This window comes from Myripristis murdjan, chromosome 16 (assembly GCF_902150065.1).
Source record: "Myripristis murdjan chromosome 16, fMyrMur1.1, whole genome shotgun sequence".
NCBI classification, from domain to species: domain Eukaryota; kingdom Metazoa; phylum Chordata; class Actinopteri; order Holocentriformes; family Holocentridae; genus Myripristis; species Myripristis murdjan.
This window is the reverse complement of record NC_043995.1, coordinates 21,451,447-21,470,343: the sequence shown is the minus strand read 5'-3', so window position 1 is coordinate 21,470,343 and position 18,897 is coordinate 21,451,447. Positions and strand designations below refer to the sequence as shown.

General features: G+C 41.7%; 1 protein-coding gene across 4 annotated transcripts; it reads right to left on the bottom strand.

Moving 5' to 3' along the window:
* Positions 1 to 74: 74 nt before the first annotated feature.
* Positions 75 to 18,743, bottom strand: usp5 (ubiquitin specific peptidase 5 (isopeptidase T)). Of its 4 annotated transcripts, none has more exons than XM_030072993.1 (20): positions 18,442 to 18,743; positions 17,708 to 17,836; positions 17,450 to 17,513; positions 17,229 to 17,356; positions 16,694 to 16,839; positions 16,093 to 16,277; positions 14,076 to 14,170; positions 12,696 to 12,889; positions 12,241 to 12,312; positions 11,325 to 11,412; positions 10,408 to 10,533; positions 10,163 to 10,316; positions 8,627 to 8,798; positions 8,443 to 8,531; positions 7,729 to 7,914; positions 7,102 to 7,245; positions 6,863 to 7,005; positions 5,543 to 5,693; positions 5,318 to 5,402; positions 75 to 900 (listed from the first exon to the last, which is right to left on the bottom strand). In XM_030072993.1, exons 1-20 carry the CDS (start codon positions 18,547 to 18,549, stop codon positions 807 to 809), a joined length of 2,553 nt encoding a protein of 850 aa, XP_029928853.1. In that variant the 5' UTR covers positions 18,550 to 18,743; the 3' UTR covers positions 75 to 806. The 4 variants fall into 4 exon arrangements, with proteins under 4 accessions (XP_029928853.1, XP_029928852.1, XP_029928855.1 ...); XM_030072992.1 differs by having other exon boundaries at positions 17,450 to 17,516; positions 18,442 to 18,742; XM_030072995.1 differs by having other exon boundaries at positions 7,786 to 7,914; positions 18,442 to 18,742.
* Positions 18,744 to 18,897: the final 154 nt, after the last annotated feature.

Sequence of the window (18,897 nt, the reverse complement as noted above, 5' to 3'; positions counted from 1 at the left end):
CCTGGAAATGCATTATGAACTGACTGGAATACCAAAACAAAAACCATGCCAACTCAAACACACTGAAGACAGAATGGCAGAAAGACAAGTCTTTATTTGTCAGAGAAGAAGTAACAAAGGCTTTTTTTGCAAAGTAAAAACAAAATAGAACAAAAACAAAAACAAAAAAACAAAAAAAAAAAAAATCACCCAGTTATCACCCTTACTGCACTTTAAAGAACAACCAGTTTGGTTTGGTGTTTGACTTATTTATTTATTTATTTATTTTTTAAACACACACTTGAGCCATTTATTCAGATTTTTAATGTTTTCTCTTATCGTGAACGTTGAACTTCCTCAGTCAAACGGATGGAGAGGAGGAGGAGGAGGAGGAAGAGGAGGAGGAGGAAGGTGGTGCCTTGCTGAAGTGATGATGTCAAAGCTGCCACTGTCCAATAAAAGATTGAAGGGGTTGGAAGCAACATGTTTTTATGGGGATTGATAATAATAATAATGGAGCAAACATACGAGGGAATGAATGGACCGACAGCCAAGCAACAGAAGTCCCGCTAACTTTTGGTGTGCATTCAAGTGATTAACAGACTTCTCCCTCCCCAACACTGTACATCTGCACCAATTAATTTGAAGTGTGTACATAACCCATCTGACAAGTGTATTTACAACCTAATTTGTCAGTTCTGAAGCGCGTCAGGCCATTCTTACTAGCTTGGTGGAGTGCGACTATGCATGTTGTGTTGTTTTGTGTTTGTGTTTGTGTTTAGCGTCCACACTTTCCTCCTTCACTCAAAGCCTGACTATCCTTCATCTCATTCAGCCACTCTTCGGTAGAAGTAGAGGTACCCCAGGTCTTTAGGGGGCTTTTCTGAAGCGCACACTTTCTGATCATTGAAGATGACCCACCTGAGAGAAAGAGTGAGAAAAAAAAAAGATGTAGGAAAAGTGGTCTCAATAATCACAAAACTCTGTAATTAAACAGAAATATAAAAAGATGAAACCCTAATCCACAAATATGTATTAATATTTCTGAATGCAAAAACACAAATGCATCATTTCATCTGGAAACAGATTTTATACTACTTGTATTCTGCAAACAATCACATAAATAAATGGTACATAATTCAGAAAGAGAGACATTTCAGTGATTACAAGTTTTGTTTTCATAAATAAGTTCTAAATAAAACTTCAACGGTAACTAAACCACAAACAAACATGTATGGGTTGTTGCTCTTACTTTAAAAACACACTGTATAATTTCCAGTATATTCTTATTCTGGTGTTTGTGTGATTCCTTGACTTGGGGGGAAGACGGCTGAATTTGCAAAATTATCATCACACATGACTCGTTATATGCCATGTTGGTAAAATTTGTGCTGTGTGAAGCAAGTTCTGTGGAACATGAGGTTACTTGGAGGCACTGATTCCTCTTGCCGACATCAAAACTTGTTCATTATCTACAATTAGAGTGAATAAGTCTTCACTGAGACATTACACAGCCTCCTCTTCTCCTTTACCAACATTTGAGTCAAATTCATCCACAAATATCAATGAGTGAAAACCCCATTGCACATCCCATGTTTTCGGGTACTCCCGTTGTCATAGTGAAACAGAAGTTTGACTTTCATGGCTTGATATGAATTTTATTGCCTGTGGCATTACTCTCTATATAGTGTAGGTTAGCTTGGTAACCATGCAGCACTGGGGGAGGGTATGGGTGTTGATGGACGCTGAGGAGGGGCTTGGGTGGGCAGCAACACACTCCTCCAAGGCGAGCATGGGGATGTAGCCCAACTCTAACTCTGCATCAAAGGTAGACCAAACCCACAACACCTGACAGGGACAACAGGTCTCCTGAGTAGCAACCCTGGACAGCCACACTTCTTTCACTTGGTAGTAAGCACCAGGAGAGGACTTGAGTCAGCACAGCTTTGGTAAAATACACTCCAGTCAAAATGGGTTTGTGGGAGGTTCAAGGTCTGAACAATGAAACTCCAATATTTTGACATCCCACTGCAGAAGTGACACAAGCTGTTTGTAGTAGCCACCACCGTACCTCTGTAGCTCTTCTCCATCTCCCTGTTAAGGGTGATACTGGGTGGCATGTTAGTACCACAACTCTATGCAGTAGCTCAGCGGTGTCACTTCCTGCTCTTTATTGTGTGAATGCAAAGAGAGACAAAAGCAGTGAGGGTGTGGGGCGATGCCTGAAGTGGGCAAATAAGCACCATCAGCTAAGTGCTTACAGGCTGTCTGGCAGTGCGCAGGCGACTGGGCAAAAAACTAAACTATTCCACACAATAGTGTGTAACCTAAAGGGGAAGGCTGGTGCAATCAGTGCAAAACAATGGGTTGGAGAGAGCTGCCACATCATAACTCTGGCAAACATGAGACACACAAACAGAAAGTTCTGGTCACAGCAACAAGCCAAGCCTTCCAAACAGCGACTGAAGTCTGACATGATGCTGCGAGCGAGAGAATTCATAGTTGTATCTGCTAGCTATCGAGCCTTGAAAAGTAACAGGAAAACTGACAGTCACAGACGGTATATATAGTGTCTGGGCAGGCTGAGTGATTTGGACCCTGGGGGTGGGGGGGTCCGATCACAAGCTGGGGCCTGGTTATGTGAAAAAGGCTTATCACTTTAGTCAGTGGTGTTGACTACAGATGACAGAAGGCAACAGCACAAACTTGAGTTCAAAATGAGCTAAAAGCACATGAATTACTTCTTAGCTGTCCAAGAAAGAATATCAACCGTTGAAATGCTGAGTCTATTAGCGGTTGTGTTTGCTTGCCAAAGGTTAGCTTGATCTGCACTTATGTACCATTTGGCACTAATTCTCCTTCCTGAGCAAACAGGAAATTAAACTCCCTCCCAGGTTGTTTCCTCTGATGATAAACAGGCCTAACCCAAGAAGTGATACATCACTCTGCTGAAGATACAAATGCATTCATGTTTCCAACAGGAGGATGAGCTTAACTTCCTGTATTACCAAAGACCTAAATACCCAAGATGAGGAGTACTTGGGAGAAACTGGCATATGACGTAAAACCTGAAACGAGTGGTGATACAAGACAAACTTGAGTCAGACTCCAGCTGCAATTTGACATATACTTGCTTGTTACAGGGCTGAATTTAAAATTACTCTTAATGGAATGCTACTTCACTTGAGATTTTGCTGCTACTGGTCTCCCGCTCTGACAGTGACCTCTCATTACTGTGCGAGCTTCTGCAAGAGCGTGCAGGTGTAATTCACTCTCATCAATGTCCAGGAGTGAGGAATTTGTTTCAGACATGGCGTTTTTCTCCACTGTCCCTCATACAGTTGGGAACCAGCTCAAGAGAGACATTAATAACAGGCAAGCATATGTCTACATGGTCAAAAAGTGCTCTGCTACAGTGTGCTCAGTCACGGTCAAGCCAGTGACTACACAGTTTTGGTTTTTTGTGTTTTTGTATGATGAGTTTGTATGGTGAGTTTAGAAGAAAAAAATGATTATTTTTCAATCCCTCACAGATTTGTTTGGGGCAAATTTTTATAAACCCGGCAAATACTTCTCTTTACTGTAACCATGTGTTGTCAACTAACCTTCCAAGTGCACTCTGAGCAATTAGTCCGCATTTTTTGCACATACATGAACACTACATACAAACTCAGTCCCCTCTAAAACAAATCAAAGTCAGATCTCCTCGGCAGGCTGTTTGAGTCCATTTAGAGCTCACTTCAGGTTCCTATTGATTTACACAGAGAGCAAAAAGCAGCCTCCATTTCCCTTCACATTTGGTATGACCTTGCTGGTCCTGACTGCTTGTAACACACTGATTAGGCACCGCCGCAGTGACTCTCAAGTAGCTAAAAGCAAACAGCACAATGGCTGCTGCTGCAGGAACAAGTGGAAAACAGAAGTAGTATTAGTGGTAGTAACGGTTGTAAAATTGTAGTAAATGGTAGTAAAAATGGTCTATAATTCAAAATAATGTGTCTGAGATGTGAATGAGCTGCAGTGTGAACAGGCATTGATCCCAGATCCCATTATACCTTCAGAGTACCATAAAAAGATCTAGACTGTCTTCAAGTGCACTTACAACTTAAGAATTTTTTTTTTTTTTAAACTCAATTTCCTTTTTGGTTCACTTATCAGAGCAGCTGGCTAACCAGCAAGCTAAGCTAACATCAACCAACCATCTCAAAACTTACTTATCTCGTTGAATGCTTGCAAATTATACAGCTACAAATAATGTAGTGGTGGTAGTTTTGCACTTACAACACCAGTGGCAGCAACTGCACCAACATCAGTTCGCAAGAGTTAACCTACCTCCACAGCTAAATATCTGTCAAGACTTGTTAAATTGTTTTTAAAAAATGTTGCTGGTCAGTGTTGAGTCTCTCCAGCTTCTACTAGATTGTCTCCATCCGTGGTAACAATCTCCACCATGGAGTGAAAGTCAAATCCAAACACAGAAAGGCTTCTGCTGTGGCCTTTTCAACTGGCGGAGTGACAAGGACGCATGATGTGTGTTTGAAAGTATACCGTATATTTGTAAGTTCTTTGTTGTTTACAAAAACCTCTTAATTCACAAATACGTTTATGTCACTGTAATGATGTTACATTTACTTATATGATGGTGTGCAGAACACAAGCAATGTAATATATTTGTGGATAAAGATTTTTTTCCCCATCAAACAATCTTTTGATTTTATGTAAACACAACAGAGTGATACACAAAATTAAAGGGTAACATTCTTGTATGAAATATCAACAACTTGAGATGAGTGACATTAACTGCTACCAAATGATTGACACCATAACAGCAAAATAAAAAATGGTGCAATGAGAGACAGTAGGTAATTTCCGTACTGTGCGAAAGCATTCATCTTATCTTAATAATCTTCAGTTTTTGTTCCTTTCAGATGAGATATAAAAGATATCACTTAAACTTTCCAAATCAGCATAATCTTAGCCCTTTGTACATGCTCACATCAATAGTTATGGGAGCTTTTAAATCCCAAACTAGAAGTGGAGTATGGTGCCCCCTGCTGAGCCACTGTCGAACCCCCCACTTCAATCAGAATGACATTTCTGAAGAAAACATTTCACGGTCATATTTAATAACTGAACACCTGAATACAAGACTGACAGCATTTGACAGAAACAAATCTGTTGTGAAGGGTGTAAATTATAGCTATTATTTTGTTGTTTGGGATCACTTTCGGGAAAGGATTTTCATTTCAAGGATATGAAAGGTGCAAAGAGAATTTTTAACAGTGGGTTCTGCCCCTCAGAAAAATTAGAGGCTTTCAAACAGTAAAACGGTACTTACTGTTGGTCCTTCTTGATGTGACAGACGTAGTGGCCACACATTGTGCTTGTCCCCATGTGACTGATGAATGCAAACAGCTCATATTCTGGGAGGAAGAAAGGAACCAGTCATCTAATCGCTCTTAACAAATTAACATATGCTGGTTTCAAAAACAGAAATATTACTTGAAATACTGAAACATATTCTGAGCAAATCTCTCCCGTCCCCTCCCTCTCTGGGACTCACTGCCTGGTCCATCTCTGACACGGGGCCCAGGGGGTGGCTCCCTGCTCCCCTCACTGTCGGCTGCTGAGCGACCTCCTTCTGACACCTCCATAGACTCCAGATCATCCAGGTGGGAGAAGATCCAGTCAACTGCCCGCTCGAGGACATTACTCTGAGACACAGAGAGAGAGAGAGAGCGCGGACAATCAGAGGTTTTTGGTGAAGTATGATCCAGGGTTCCTACAGGTTTCTTCAAGTTAAATTCAAGTCTTTTTAAGACCTTTTTTAAGACCATTTATATCCAAAATTAATACCTATTTCTCGGCCTATTTCACAGCCCTACTGGCAAAGAAAACTGAACTCCTTGAATTTCGAGCGATCATTTATTCAACAAACAAAATAGCAATCCACAGTGCTCATGCAAAATGTGCTAGATCGACTTTAATGTTAGCTGCAGTCATAGCAGGAGGGGCTGAAGGAGCACTAGCAGCTAGCTGGCTAGTGTTAGCTGTGACTTCAGGCACATTAGCAGCTACAAGGCTAACGTTAGCTGGTGGGAACCTGGTGGTGATTGAAGGAGTCTGTTCCTTTCCTCTGGCGTATTTAATGTGCCTGGCCGATTTGGCATGCGAGTCCAATGCCTTCACCCCCATTGTTCCAAGCTGAATCCTCTTTTTGCACAAGATGCAGTAGGCTTCAAAAACGTTATCTACCACAGGTTTTAACCAATGACGGAAAGAAATTTTATCCATCCACGCTTCGCTGATTTAAATTTCCCCATTTTCAAGGGTGAATTAACTATCTAACGTGAATAAAAAAACAACTACTTGTCTTGTCGTTCGTAGTCTTGTGTCTGCTGTAGCGCAAGGTCTTCAGTGACATATTCATATTGGTTCCGCTGCTCTTTGTTTACATTTTATCAAAACAATTGTGGTTGACAGATGAAACGTTTGATGAGAAATGCGATACAGAGAAGTTACATACAGAACAAATTTTAAGACCTAGATATCAAAATTCAAGACTTTTCAAGTCTTTTTAAGGTATTATTTCCAAATTCATAAATTCAATGATTTTAAGACTTTTTAAGACCCCGCGGGAACCCTGATGATCTTTTTGAGTAGCCCTGTTATACTTATGGCATGCTGTGTTCAAGAGTCACTCAGTTGGACACTGTATTAAATACACTTGATGGAGGGATGGGAACAAAATAGTACCATGTGTTATGTGCAGTTCTTTACTTGAGTTGGATGAGTAGTTTATTTTCAGACTAGTGATTAAAACAGTTTCATATCTTTTGTTAAAGTGTCTGAGAAATTACTCCAAGCTGAGTCAATTTCTAACCGTGGCTCTAAGTGCTTTGGTAGCCTGGTCTCGGCTGAAGCCCATGGAGACGATAGTTGCCAGGTGCTCTTCAGACAGGCTCTCTGTGGGTGTGGTCCCAGGGGCGGAGCTACAGCCAGGCAACACCAGGGGGGCAGAGAAGTCTGCAGCCAATCACAGAGAGGAGATATGTAGACTGAGGGCAGCGGTGAAACTGACTGATGATTAGCTTACTGGTAAATTCCCCATGCTCTACCCACCTGGGTCGTCCATATGGCCCATGACCCAGTTCATGGCAGCATCGATTCCAGTGTTCCCAGTGTAGTACACCGCCTTCCTGCAGGCCTCCAGTGGGAATCCCATTTCACATAACTGGGACACCGTGGAGTCATCCAGGACTGGGGCTGGGTGTGTGTCAAGAGGAGGAAAAGGGATTGAATTACTTGGTTGTACTTTGTGAAAAGTTTATTTCACAAAGATGTGTTTTTTTTTTTCAGTTTTTTTAGATGAACAATACCCAGTCTTCACAAAGAAGAACACTGTTATCCTGCTTTTTGCGTCTCTGAGCACATCCCTAGTTTTAACAAAAGTGAAGAAAAAAATGATAAATGTTTCTCTTGAACTGACTCAAAAGGCAAAACAATGAAAATAATACACACACTCCAAAACAGAAAAACTTAGGAGTGGCTATCATAATTTGAAATGTAAACTTAAATTGTCTCAAATGCTGTAAAAGTACACAAAATAAGGTAACACAAAGACATGCAGAACATAGAACAAACATGAAAACAGAAAAAGTGGAAAGGAAAAAAGGAGGAAATGGGGATGGGTGATCAACAGCATCACCAAGGGAGGAGTTAAAGAGCAGAAATGACGGACAGACTGACACAGCAGTGGGGAGTAGAGCGAGTCGTCCTCCTCGTTGCCGTGGGAACCCAGGATACCTTTGACCTCCACATCTGGGGTCATGAGTGGGGGTGGGGCCACCTCCGGTAGAAGCTCCTCCCCTGGCTGCTGGCCGGCCCCGCGCAGCGCACTCAGGTCCAGCGTGTCAGGAACGTCAATGCTCACATCTGCACAGAATAAAACCATATACCTTTTAAAACAATTTCTTTTCTAGTTTCAATTATCCATCTTTGACTAGATCCAAAGAGTTTGGATTGTGTTCAGTGCAATACATTCTGACAATGACAGGCAACAAGGAAACAAATATCACGCAACAGATGACGATTAGTCTTCAGAACAAGTTCCACAACATGTTAAGTAACGGTGCCACTCAATAAAATTAATTACTGTATGTGAGTCAGGACTAACGCACGTCCCGAGAATGTTCAAATTAAATTTCAGAATGTTTTTCTGACCTTGGTGACTTTGTACAAAACCTATACTGTAGCCAAGTTTGTCTTTGTTGTAAACAAACTAAAGGTGACATAAAAACACTGGTAGAAATTTTTATGCAGGAGGAAGGAGCATTTTGTACACCAAGGAATGCTGAGCATGATTATACATTCCCATCTCTGATGGGAATACAAGAGTTTGTGCACAGGAGCAGAAATATTTATCTCTTCAATAAATATTTGGCATTATGAACTTTTGCTCACCCAGTTTCTTTGGAACCCAGTCAAGGCCAAAGGTGAACTTCTTAATCTGGATAACCAAGTAGTCAGGGAAAGAGGCAAAGCGGGTTGTTCTGACAAATGAAACAGAATCTGACATTAATAAAGACGTTTTATGATTTGCTCCAAAGAAAAAAATCAGTATGTGTGTGGCTGTGTTTCTCCCTACTTAGTAGCAGTGGTCTTGGCCTGCACAGCTGAGCTCCAGAAGTCTGTAAGGATCTCTGGCTCACTGAGGGCAGCCATGCAAGCTGTGAAGGGGATTTGGGCTCTAACTGTCGGGAGAGGACCTGCTGATGAATCTGCCTCTTCACGTCGACGCTCTGCCTCCTGCAGCTCCTCTGTTGGAGCCAAACATACAGTACAAAGGAGGAGGAAACAACAAAGAGCTTAAATACCACTGTGTTCTCCTAAACTGCACAGAAAGTGTCTTTTGAAGAATGATTTTAAAAAATAATGGCAACAGGTCATGGCTTACACAGTCTAAATTTCCCGTCAGTAACCTTTAAACAGTGCTTTCTACAATTTCATTATATCTGACCACAATTTAACAACTCATACACACAACAGATATAGAGATGCTGACTCCATTGTTCCTTCCAAGAGCGCAGCTTGAAGCCAGTTTTTGTTGTCTTCTCTGCTCTTGTGGCTGTTCCACTATGGCATGTGCTTTGATTGTGTGAATGAAGAGCCTGAAGTCAGCTCAGCCACTCAAGAGTAATGTAAATCTTGTGTCAAGCCTGTAGTCAGCTCAGCCAACATGGTAAAACTTTTTTTTAAGATTATTTTTTGGCACTTCTGCTTCACCTGACAGTCACGGTAGAGAGAGACAGGAAAGGCAGGGGGTAAAGAGGGGACGACATGAAGCAAATGGCCTCAGGTTGGACTCGAACCCAGGACGCTGCGACCAGGATCCAGCCCCGACAAATGGTACACGCTCTTATCCAGTGAGGTACCGGGGGGCCCAGTAGTAAAACTTACTTGAGCATGACTCTATCCCATCTCACTTGGCCTGCTCCAAATAGCAGTACAGTACTGAATGATGAGCTACTGTGCAATCTGTGTCACTGGATTTCCATTAACAATCTAAACAGTGTCAGTGTCAGTATCAGGTGATTTAGTGACTAATTATCACTTCTAGCTGAATTATTTAGTTTGATATGGTCACTACTGCAACATTCACAGGGTATATACAGGTATCAAAGTCAAACTGAATGCTTTTTAAGACACTTGAAACAAATTTTGACAAAAATTAAGCCGGATTTTCCGACAAATTATCTTTTTTATATTCAAGTAAGCTACTATGACAGCTTCCGTCACATTAGATTTTTCTCTAAAAGGACTTCAGACAGGTAAATACAAGGATTTTCTTGGATTTCTCTCCCCAGGGAAGTATAAAGTAAGTTGGCTTAATCTATGACAGGCATTTTCCCAGCAGGTAAGTGTAGCAGGTCAGTGTACAGGCAGTATTAGGCTCAGCAGTTGGGCTTATAATATCAGTAAGGTGCAGAAGAACTGCAGTCATTCTGATAAAAAGAAATAGATGGATGAACAAAACTGGTGTCTCTGGTGAAATAAGGCCTAATATCTATAAAATTGAATTTTAAGAAAGACACCCTGTATTCACCCAGTGTCAAAATTTGGCTTCACAACACACCCAGTTCCTGTCTACATTTGCCAGTGCTTATATCCTAGTAGCTCTCACCTGTGTTGGTGGCCTGGTCCATGGGCACTGGCAGCTGGAGGATATAATCCACCCTCTGTGTGTACTTGGCTTTCTGTGATTGCTGACACACAATCCTCTCCTCCACCAAAAATCTGAAGGCTTCAGATGGGTTGAGGCCAGAACGGCAGTTCCTCTGTGGGCAAAACAAAAAATATATATATGTATATATGATGTAGCATAAGTGCTGGGGAGCTAAAAGAGGAGCAGAGTGAAGCCAACTTTACCTCCACCATGTTTATGAAGTGCAATAAAAACTCCTGAGCATCCTGCTGCCGGTTGGTGGAGAACTCTGGGTGGCCCCGCCCAACAAGTGCTTTAAACATTCGTGGTGCTATGCCGATTTGATCACCCTGGGGAAACAAAAAAGTAAGAATATGAGTACGTTTACATGCACACCATATTCTGGTTCGGGTCAATATTCCGGTTAAGGTAACTGTGCCGCGGCAACTGGAATATTCTGTTTACATGTTACTTGGCATGCCCCCGTGTTTCGGCGTATTCCAATCTTTTACGCAATGCGACACTCAGCTGCGGGGGGCAGCAGCACGCGTATAGCACTGCCGGAAAAACAGACCAAGAAGTCTTCTTCTTTTTCTTCTGTCGCTAGTTCTATGTTTTCTCCCATCTATATCCTCCATGATATTTAAGTCTTTCATTAGCTGAAGGCGGACTGCAGTCTCCTGGCTCTTGCTGCTGTTCGCCATGCCGTTTTCCCCGCTTGGAGGTAACCATAGCAACAAAGACGCCACAGAATTCCTTGCAGGTCGAGCATGCGCAGTCGTGACTGAATATTCCGGTTCGGGGCATTTTCCGACTAAGGTGTTTACATGCCCCAATATTCCGGTTGGAATAGGCATGTGCCAGGGGTCTTATTCGGAATTCTCTCCAACCGGAAAATGACCTTAATCGGGTTCGGTGCGTGTTTACATGACACGTGCGCAACCGTAATATTGCGAATATTCTGGTTAATACAGGAATAAGGTGTGCATGTAAACGTGCTCTATGATTTGTTAACAGTGAGAACTCATATTAGGTGCACCGTATTCTCTCTCTTATTTATGAGAATAATTCCTAAAAGTTCTGGGGATATCTGTTACAGGGCTGGCCTGTAAATCCACTGTAAATGATTGTTTCTACTCACCCTGGGTTCAGAAGTGCCATTTTCATCACCTGGGTCTGGTGCTGGCTTGGAATACTCTCCTGACAGGAGACCGTAGCCCAGCTTGGCTCTGTGATGAACAAGCAAAGCTGACATCAGTGTGCATCCAACTGTATCACACAGGAGGAGGATTTGGATACAGGCCTAGATGTATTTTGGCATTTCAAATAACATGATGAAATGCCTCATCACTGAGAGGATTCATCTCTGGTGGGAATACATAAAATTGTGTATGGCAGCCAAAACAGAGAGAAAGAGCATTAGAACTGGGCTGTGACAGATTTCCTATTTTGGGTGAAAATGTAAGATAATATTGTGAAATTACAAATTATGCTTTAGTGCTTAATTTGCAATCCTTCATCTGCCAATGCAGTGTGTTGAGTCTAGCTAAACTGGCAAGAAGGCTATATGCCTACTTGAGTCCAAAAGTGGTATTAAAGACTTGTCTTCACCTTGTATCCAAATAACTGGCCATTTTACATATTATTCACAACAAATAAGTAAAGTTATTGTGTAGTACACTCACATGTGAGTATAAGTTTCATTTTTGTTTTGATAGTAAGAGCCTCTGTCAGTTTAGAAGAAACAAAATAGGAGCATAGCTCTTTTCCCTGGCAAAGGCTCAGTGCTAAAATGATGAGATGAAGTGTGGAGGTAAGTCTGTCTGAAAGTACAGCAGTAAGATTCAAGATGATATACCACATTATAAAAAAATTAAAGTTGAAGAAGTAGCTGGAAGATAGTAACTGTATTACAGTGGTAACAGCTTTCAAACTCCATGTCATGACTCTCTTGCCTCACCACTGATGAATATTTTAACAAAGAGCAACTAAACAGCAGAGTAACTCCAGAGTCAAAGTTCTGTCACCTGATGTGGAAGACAAAAGAGGATACTCACACTTGGGTTTTGAAGTCCTGGGTGGGGTCGCTTGGCGCTTCATCAAAGATCTTGTCAATGTTAGACACATACCTAAGAGGTATAAATAAAAGGAAATTAAAGTTCTTTACATTTAGGATTATACTCTTATTAATAAATCTTTACTGTCCTGTAATGATTGCCATACCAGAAATAATTTCACTGCAGACTATGTTTAAAATTCAGAAACAAATAGGGATGCACAATTAATCAAAACTATATCGAAATCGCAATATGGGTAAGTGCAATATCCAAACCACAACAGCTGGAATTTTTTTAAACAAAGACCAAATGTGACAGTATACCTACAAATCATCTTCTCCAAATGTAAAATTACATGATGGTTTGGTGCAGACTGCCTCCCCAAAAAAACTAGAACGCAAAAATTATCACTTTCACTAACATCACAAATATTGTTGCAATGACATGGCACTGACTTGTTCTGGAAGTCCGGCACGGTGAAGAGCACTTGCATGACAGAGTTGAGGTAGCAGCTGTTGCCCAGGTTCTTCATGCCGGTCAGGCCAGGGCCTGAGAGAGGCCGCAGGGTGGTCCCTGACTCCTGGATCACCTCCCACTCACCCACCCGCTGATTCACAGCAATCTCCAGCTCTGTCATTGTCCGCTCGGTCTGAGAGCAGAGAAAACAAAGACATGAAAGTGTGGATGAAGCTGGGCACACACTACATGACTCTGGGCCCAAGACCGGGCCAGACAAGTTTTTGATCTGAGACAAAATGTGAAGGAGAAAATGTCAGAGCCAAAAATCTGTCTGGCTCATTCAGTTTGAGCAGGTCAGAAAGGCAGTCTGACCCAGTCTTTGAGCTTTTTCAAACATCCAGAGATTTTCACACACGACTCATCAGGATAAACTCAGCAACACTCTTTTAGTGTGAGATTTCACTTGGCATAGTGAGGATGATATTACGGGTATAAAATTTGAGGGGGGATGGGAGGTGGTGTTTTTGGGGTAATGGGGGGGTTGAATAACAGCAATAGCCTGTGACAACTTTCAGTAAAACCTGGCGGAAGAGTCCCAAACTAGAAAACAACACAACATCATCATTTAAGTGCTGCACACTGCCCTTGCCACTAAGGCTCCACTTTAGCACAATGCTTTCAGCCACTAACCGTGCTGTATCATGAAGTGTGTGCAGAGCTATACTGACAGGACAACAAACTACAGAACACTATGCAGTGAGAGGTACAGGTTTTTGTCACATAGTCTGAACTGGGCGTGAAAAGAGAAACAGGTGGCAAAGAAATTAATTGCAGCAGGGAATAAACAGGTGTGGAGAAAAAAAACAGAGAGAGGGGTGAAATTAAGTGGATATGATAACAGGGATGTGATGATCATGAGAGATAGTGATTAGACTAATAGTATCAAAGAGGAAAAAGTCAAGAGGAAGAAACAGAAAAATAGGATGAATGTTTCCTAGACAAAATTTTCAAGGTATTAGTTTTGTAAGAGCTACAGGCTCTTTGACATTGCGCCTGGACTTCAGATCCATTTGCAATAACATGTAATCAATGGCAGCTCTGTGAGGGAGAACCAGCCATAACTGTCTGGGTATCTGCCAACAGGGAAAAACACAACATCTGTGTTATTATGTCACACCTGCGTGGTAAAGCAGGGTGGGTGAGCAGTACTTTTCTCTTTAAGAACATGATGCGATATGTAGAAAACCCTAAGGAAATGTGGCCATTTTTCATCCTCACTAGGATCATTTGTGAATCGGATATTTGAAAAATTAAACAAAACAAAGAAACAGACAGTTTCCACTAAAACAGTTCACAAATTCTTGTGAAGCTCCTACCTTCTCCATGGTCATCATGTCAATGCCAAAGTGAGCCAGGTGCTCTGGTAACTTGGGATCCAGTACCATGTCATCCTCATCATAGGAATACACATCTGGAAACACAGCAAAATGTTAGCAAGCAGGGGTAAGGAAGCACTGAACTTCAGGGAAATGCACCTATGAAGTTCATCAGTGTTTGTGAATAGAGACTCACTCGGAGCTTCCACACTTACTTAGACATTAAGTGCAAGGGTCTTTCAATGACTTTCAATGTCTTGTTTTCAATGTCAGAGCATGTGAGCAGAGAGGAGTGAGCTGAAACTCTCACCCCTTGTTTAGACCACAACTGTAGCGTGAACAGCACTTTTAGCAGAGCAGCAGCAGCGAGTGCTCGGTCTGTGTGGCAAGGTGTTCACGTACAGTGTGGAGCATAGGTCACCCCTGTTGTGGAAGCACTCAGAGCCCAATACAAAATGACTGTAGTTACGTGCGTAAAATGGAAAGAAATAAACTTGAAGCATAAATAAACGCTTCAGGGTGGCTTACATCCTTTTAGATGCAGCTGAGACAAGAGTATCCGTGGAGCTGGTGCAGATTAATAATAAAACATATCTACTAGTAAAAAAAACCACATCTGATACACTTGTGGTCTAGACAAAGGATCACGGTTCCATATTTTGCTCATGTGCCTGGGACTTCACTCAGCAATGCCAGGCAAGTCTTTCTCTGATAATGACATTTATTTAGTGACATATGCTATAAATCATACATGGTTTTATCAATTCAAAGCCTTCCTCATGCAGTTGTGTCAAACTGGATGGTAAGGTACCAGACCTAATTGCAGAAACAGACGACAAACAAGGCAGGACAAATCTTAACTGAGCAAATTGCACACTGGTGGCTGCAGCGAAAATGAGTTAGTAACTTGTTGTTACTACTCATGAGGTGAGTTAATTTTTTAGACCTCCACATCCTAATCATTTCTTTACCAGTTTGTTTTGTGTGTAAGAGAAACATTTATAAGCATTTTTATTTAATTACATTTACAGTTATAAAAGATTTCTATAATAGTTTGGGAAGCAGACAGAGAAGTCCAAAGAAATAATGATCCAATGATCTTAGAATTAGCTTAGAATTGAGATATTATGACATTTCATACCTATATCTAAATATCTGTCTATCTAAATGTATATCCATATATCTATCTATCTATAGATATAGGTTTATCTGTATCTATATATATAGCTTAGTATATGTTGCATTCAGGGATCTTCAGACAGTACTGTTTGACAAATGTGCCAATTCTCCAGCACCTGCAGCACCCCTAGATCCCTCATCCATGCTTAAAATTCATTTTCTTGTGATGCTTTGGCCTGGCAGGGGGCCAAGTCAGGCCCCATGGCCTGCTGGGCTTGTAATACACCGGGGAAAACCTGCCACTTGTGCCAGAGTTCTGATACTAGAGCTGGATCTTATAAACTGCACTCCCCACTCTTATTAAATTATGTTTGCTCCACTCACATGCTTTGAGTAAGACATGACAATAGTTAGAATTAGACATCACAGATGCATCGAGCTAAAGCCCCTCATGTTAAGCCTGGAGGTCTCTATGAATGAATGAATGAATGAACTTTTTTGTCATTGCATGACCAGGCACACAACGAAATTGCAACCTCCCTGTAGTGCAAACAGACAAGAAATAAATAAAATATATTGAATAAAAAAAGATAGCAATAAGAATAAATTAAAAAAATATATAAAATATACAAATGTACAGAGAGTCCTCCATGTTGTAGATAGCTGTTAAAGTGAGGAGTTCAGGGTTCTGATGACCCATGGATAGAAACTATCCCAGGATTTTCCTCATGATGGGAAACTTAGGTGATACCATTTTAATAAAAACAAATCAAATCCTCTCAAAGTCAGAAATTTACTTTTCAAAAACTTGTATGACCTTTCTTTCATTGTTCTCAAATCCACAAACTTTCATTAATTTTCAAGAGTTGAGGGAGACAGAAGAATACCATGCCCATACCTGCTCCATCAGGGGTGATAGTACCCAGTTTGACAGCAAGTGGGTGTCCTGTCTGCTGGAAGTGGAGCAGAGCATGGTTGTTTCCCCCAGAGCCATCAAAGTATCTGCGACCACACAGCACTTTGCCGTCCGTCAGGTTCATCCACAGGTTCTCCTGCAGGTCACATACCTCACACCGCCAGCCACTACGATGGAGAAATGACAAGTACTGTAAAACTTCTAGTACACTCCTCCTCTCAGTTAATAGCCTGTCTCTTAAAGTTCCCTGGGAGATCTTGTATGTTTTGAAAAATAAAATGGCTATCCCTAACCTGGGCAAAAGATTTGTGAGTGAAGACGCAACAATTTGCATGACTGTATCCCCAATGCAAGACAATAACCATCTGTACATTTTTTTAACACTGTAACTAATAAAGGCCTAAAATACCATTATAAATTTTACAGTATGTAAAGACACAGACACCTTCGTTACATACTGGAATACAATGAGCTGTATACGGTGAGTTACAAACGTCTGTGAACAGCTGTTTATAAAATAGCTCATTTGTAAGGAACTGCCTCATAACTGCAGTGAAGGTGCATATGTGACCTCATGTTTCACCTGGGCGGGATCTTGACTCCGTTATCAAGCTGTTTGAGATCGGCGGCGTGCCGTGACTCCTGTCTCACCTCTCCATCCCATTGTTGAACTTGCAAGGTATGAGACACTGAATCTGCTGACATGAGACCAGCCATGGACAGAGACACCTTGAAGGACAGCAACAGAGTCAACACAGACGTACAATACACCAAACTGTCTAATATGCAGAATGTGTGGGTGAAATTAATATTTGAAAACATGCGTACCAATGTTCAAATGTGAAAGACCATATTTGAATATCTAAAGATAAAACCTGTCTGTTGATGAATCCATTTTTTAAAAAATCAAGTTAATACACTATTTTTGTCTACTTTGTTATGGCATTGTGAAGCTAACTTGGCGACCATGATACTTGAGTTTGGTATAGCACTGCAAGACAATATTATCACTATGACTGTATTACTTGTATGCAAAACCTATAGTCCCTCACTATCAACTTCCTGATTTAAGTCCTGCATAAAAATTCACTGAGCAACTAACAGACAATATATCTCACCCTCTCTCTCACAACATCAGGCATGCCAGCGAGGTCATCTGAAGTAACCTCCTGTCTGTCGGGGAAGATGACAACCTTCACATCCTCTTCATACTGCTCCTGCTCCACATCAAAACCACCTTCAATCCCTGAAAGATGGACCAGAAGGAGGGGAGAACTAAGTCTCACAAGAGGACACCTGTGCATCCATGATTTGTGTGAATACATTTCCACACACTCACCTATTGCCAGTCTGGTGGGTTTTTTCTTAGGTGGGTGACCAGATCCAGAGTTATTATCGTCTTCCTTCTGAGGGAAATTACATTTGTAATCAGTGTGTGTGCTCAGTGTTGGACTGCATTTAAAAACGAATGATGATAACAATGATGATGATGTGAAACTTAATTTATATCCACTAATGAGATGGAAAAGGCACTACTATGAAACAGAAATTAAAAGTTAGTAAAATGTGTCAAATAGTAGCTGTCACTTGTTATCACCTGAGTCTTACGGGTCCGGGTGATGTGCAAATAAGCCCGCTGACCAGTCCGGGTGTGGTGCCTGTCCACATACTGACTGCCAAAGCCCAGGAAACTGTTCATGCACACATACAAGCCTCCTTCACTCTCCTGGTAAAAAAAGACACAGGCAGTGTGAAAAGCTGCATATCAGAGGCTTTCATCAACGTGACAGCATCCTGAAATGTTGTTGTTGGAGCCAGTGTGCGACCAAGACTGTTGGGTCATGTCACCATCAGTCACTTGGTAGCAATCAACCGTTAGTCAGCATGCTAACGTCTGTTAACACTGATTTGATGCTAGCTAATTCCCCCGTGAAACTTTGTCGATGTTGTCGATATTAAGATGTTATGGTTTATGCTGAAACTCGACTCAACAGTCATGCAACTGTTGTGAGCACAGAAGCATTTTGACGTTAGGTTAGCGTGCTAGCTACGCTGACAGTAACGTTACCCCAGTTAAACCGAACTAGCTAGCTAACAAGCTAGGCTAGCTAAGCTTCCATTGCAGTGCATTAGCTTAGCTTAGCTCGCTAGTTAGCTAGCTTAGCGATAGATGAAAACTGACTTGAGAATCAAGGAAGCGAATGAGTTTTAAGTAGGATCGCATAGCCACAGCATTACAAAATCATAATCAAGGAAGAGAGGACAGCGACCAGAAACGAAGGAGCGCTGTGTATTAGCTGACGTTAGGATTTATAAAGAATGATGGCTCACCGGCGAGGAAAATGACAAGGCGCATTCGTCTTTGTGGACACGGTCCCCGGGCCTCGGAACCCGAATTGTGGACAAAACTGACATTAAAACCTCGCCAACCTCCGCCATGACACGCTAGCTAGTTCTGTCTTTGAGCGGAATACTTGCTCTCCTGAGTTTAGACCCCAGCCTTTGGTTCCGCGGCTCGGTAGGGTGTCTGTTTGTTTGGGTCGTCTGCTCCCCGGTTGTCTGCCTGGCTGAATGAATCACTGTGATGATCGGCGTTGTGTTGTCCAGGGAAGGCCGAGCGGACTCAACTGCCGCACACTCAGGGGTTGTGGTTCACTACCGTAAAACACACATTAATGGCACCCACCATAATTACCAGTGCATAATAACCCCCAAATTACATGACATTCACACAAATGGCTGAATTTAGGACATTTATCTAATTACCAAGAAGTACGCCTTGCAACA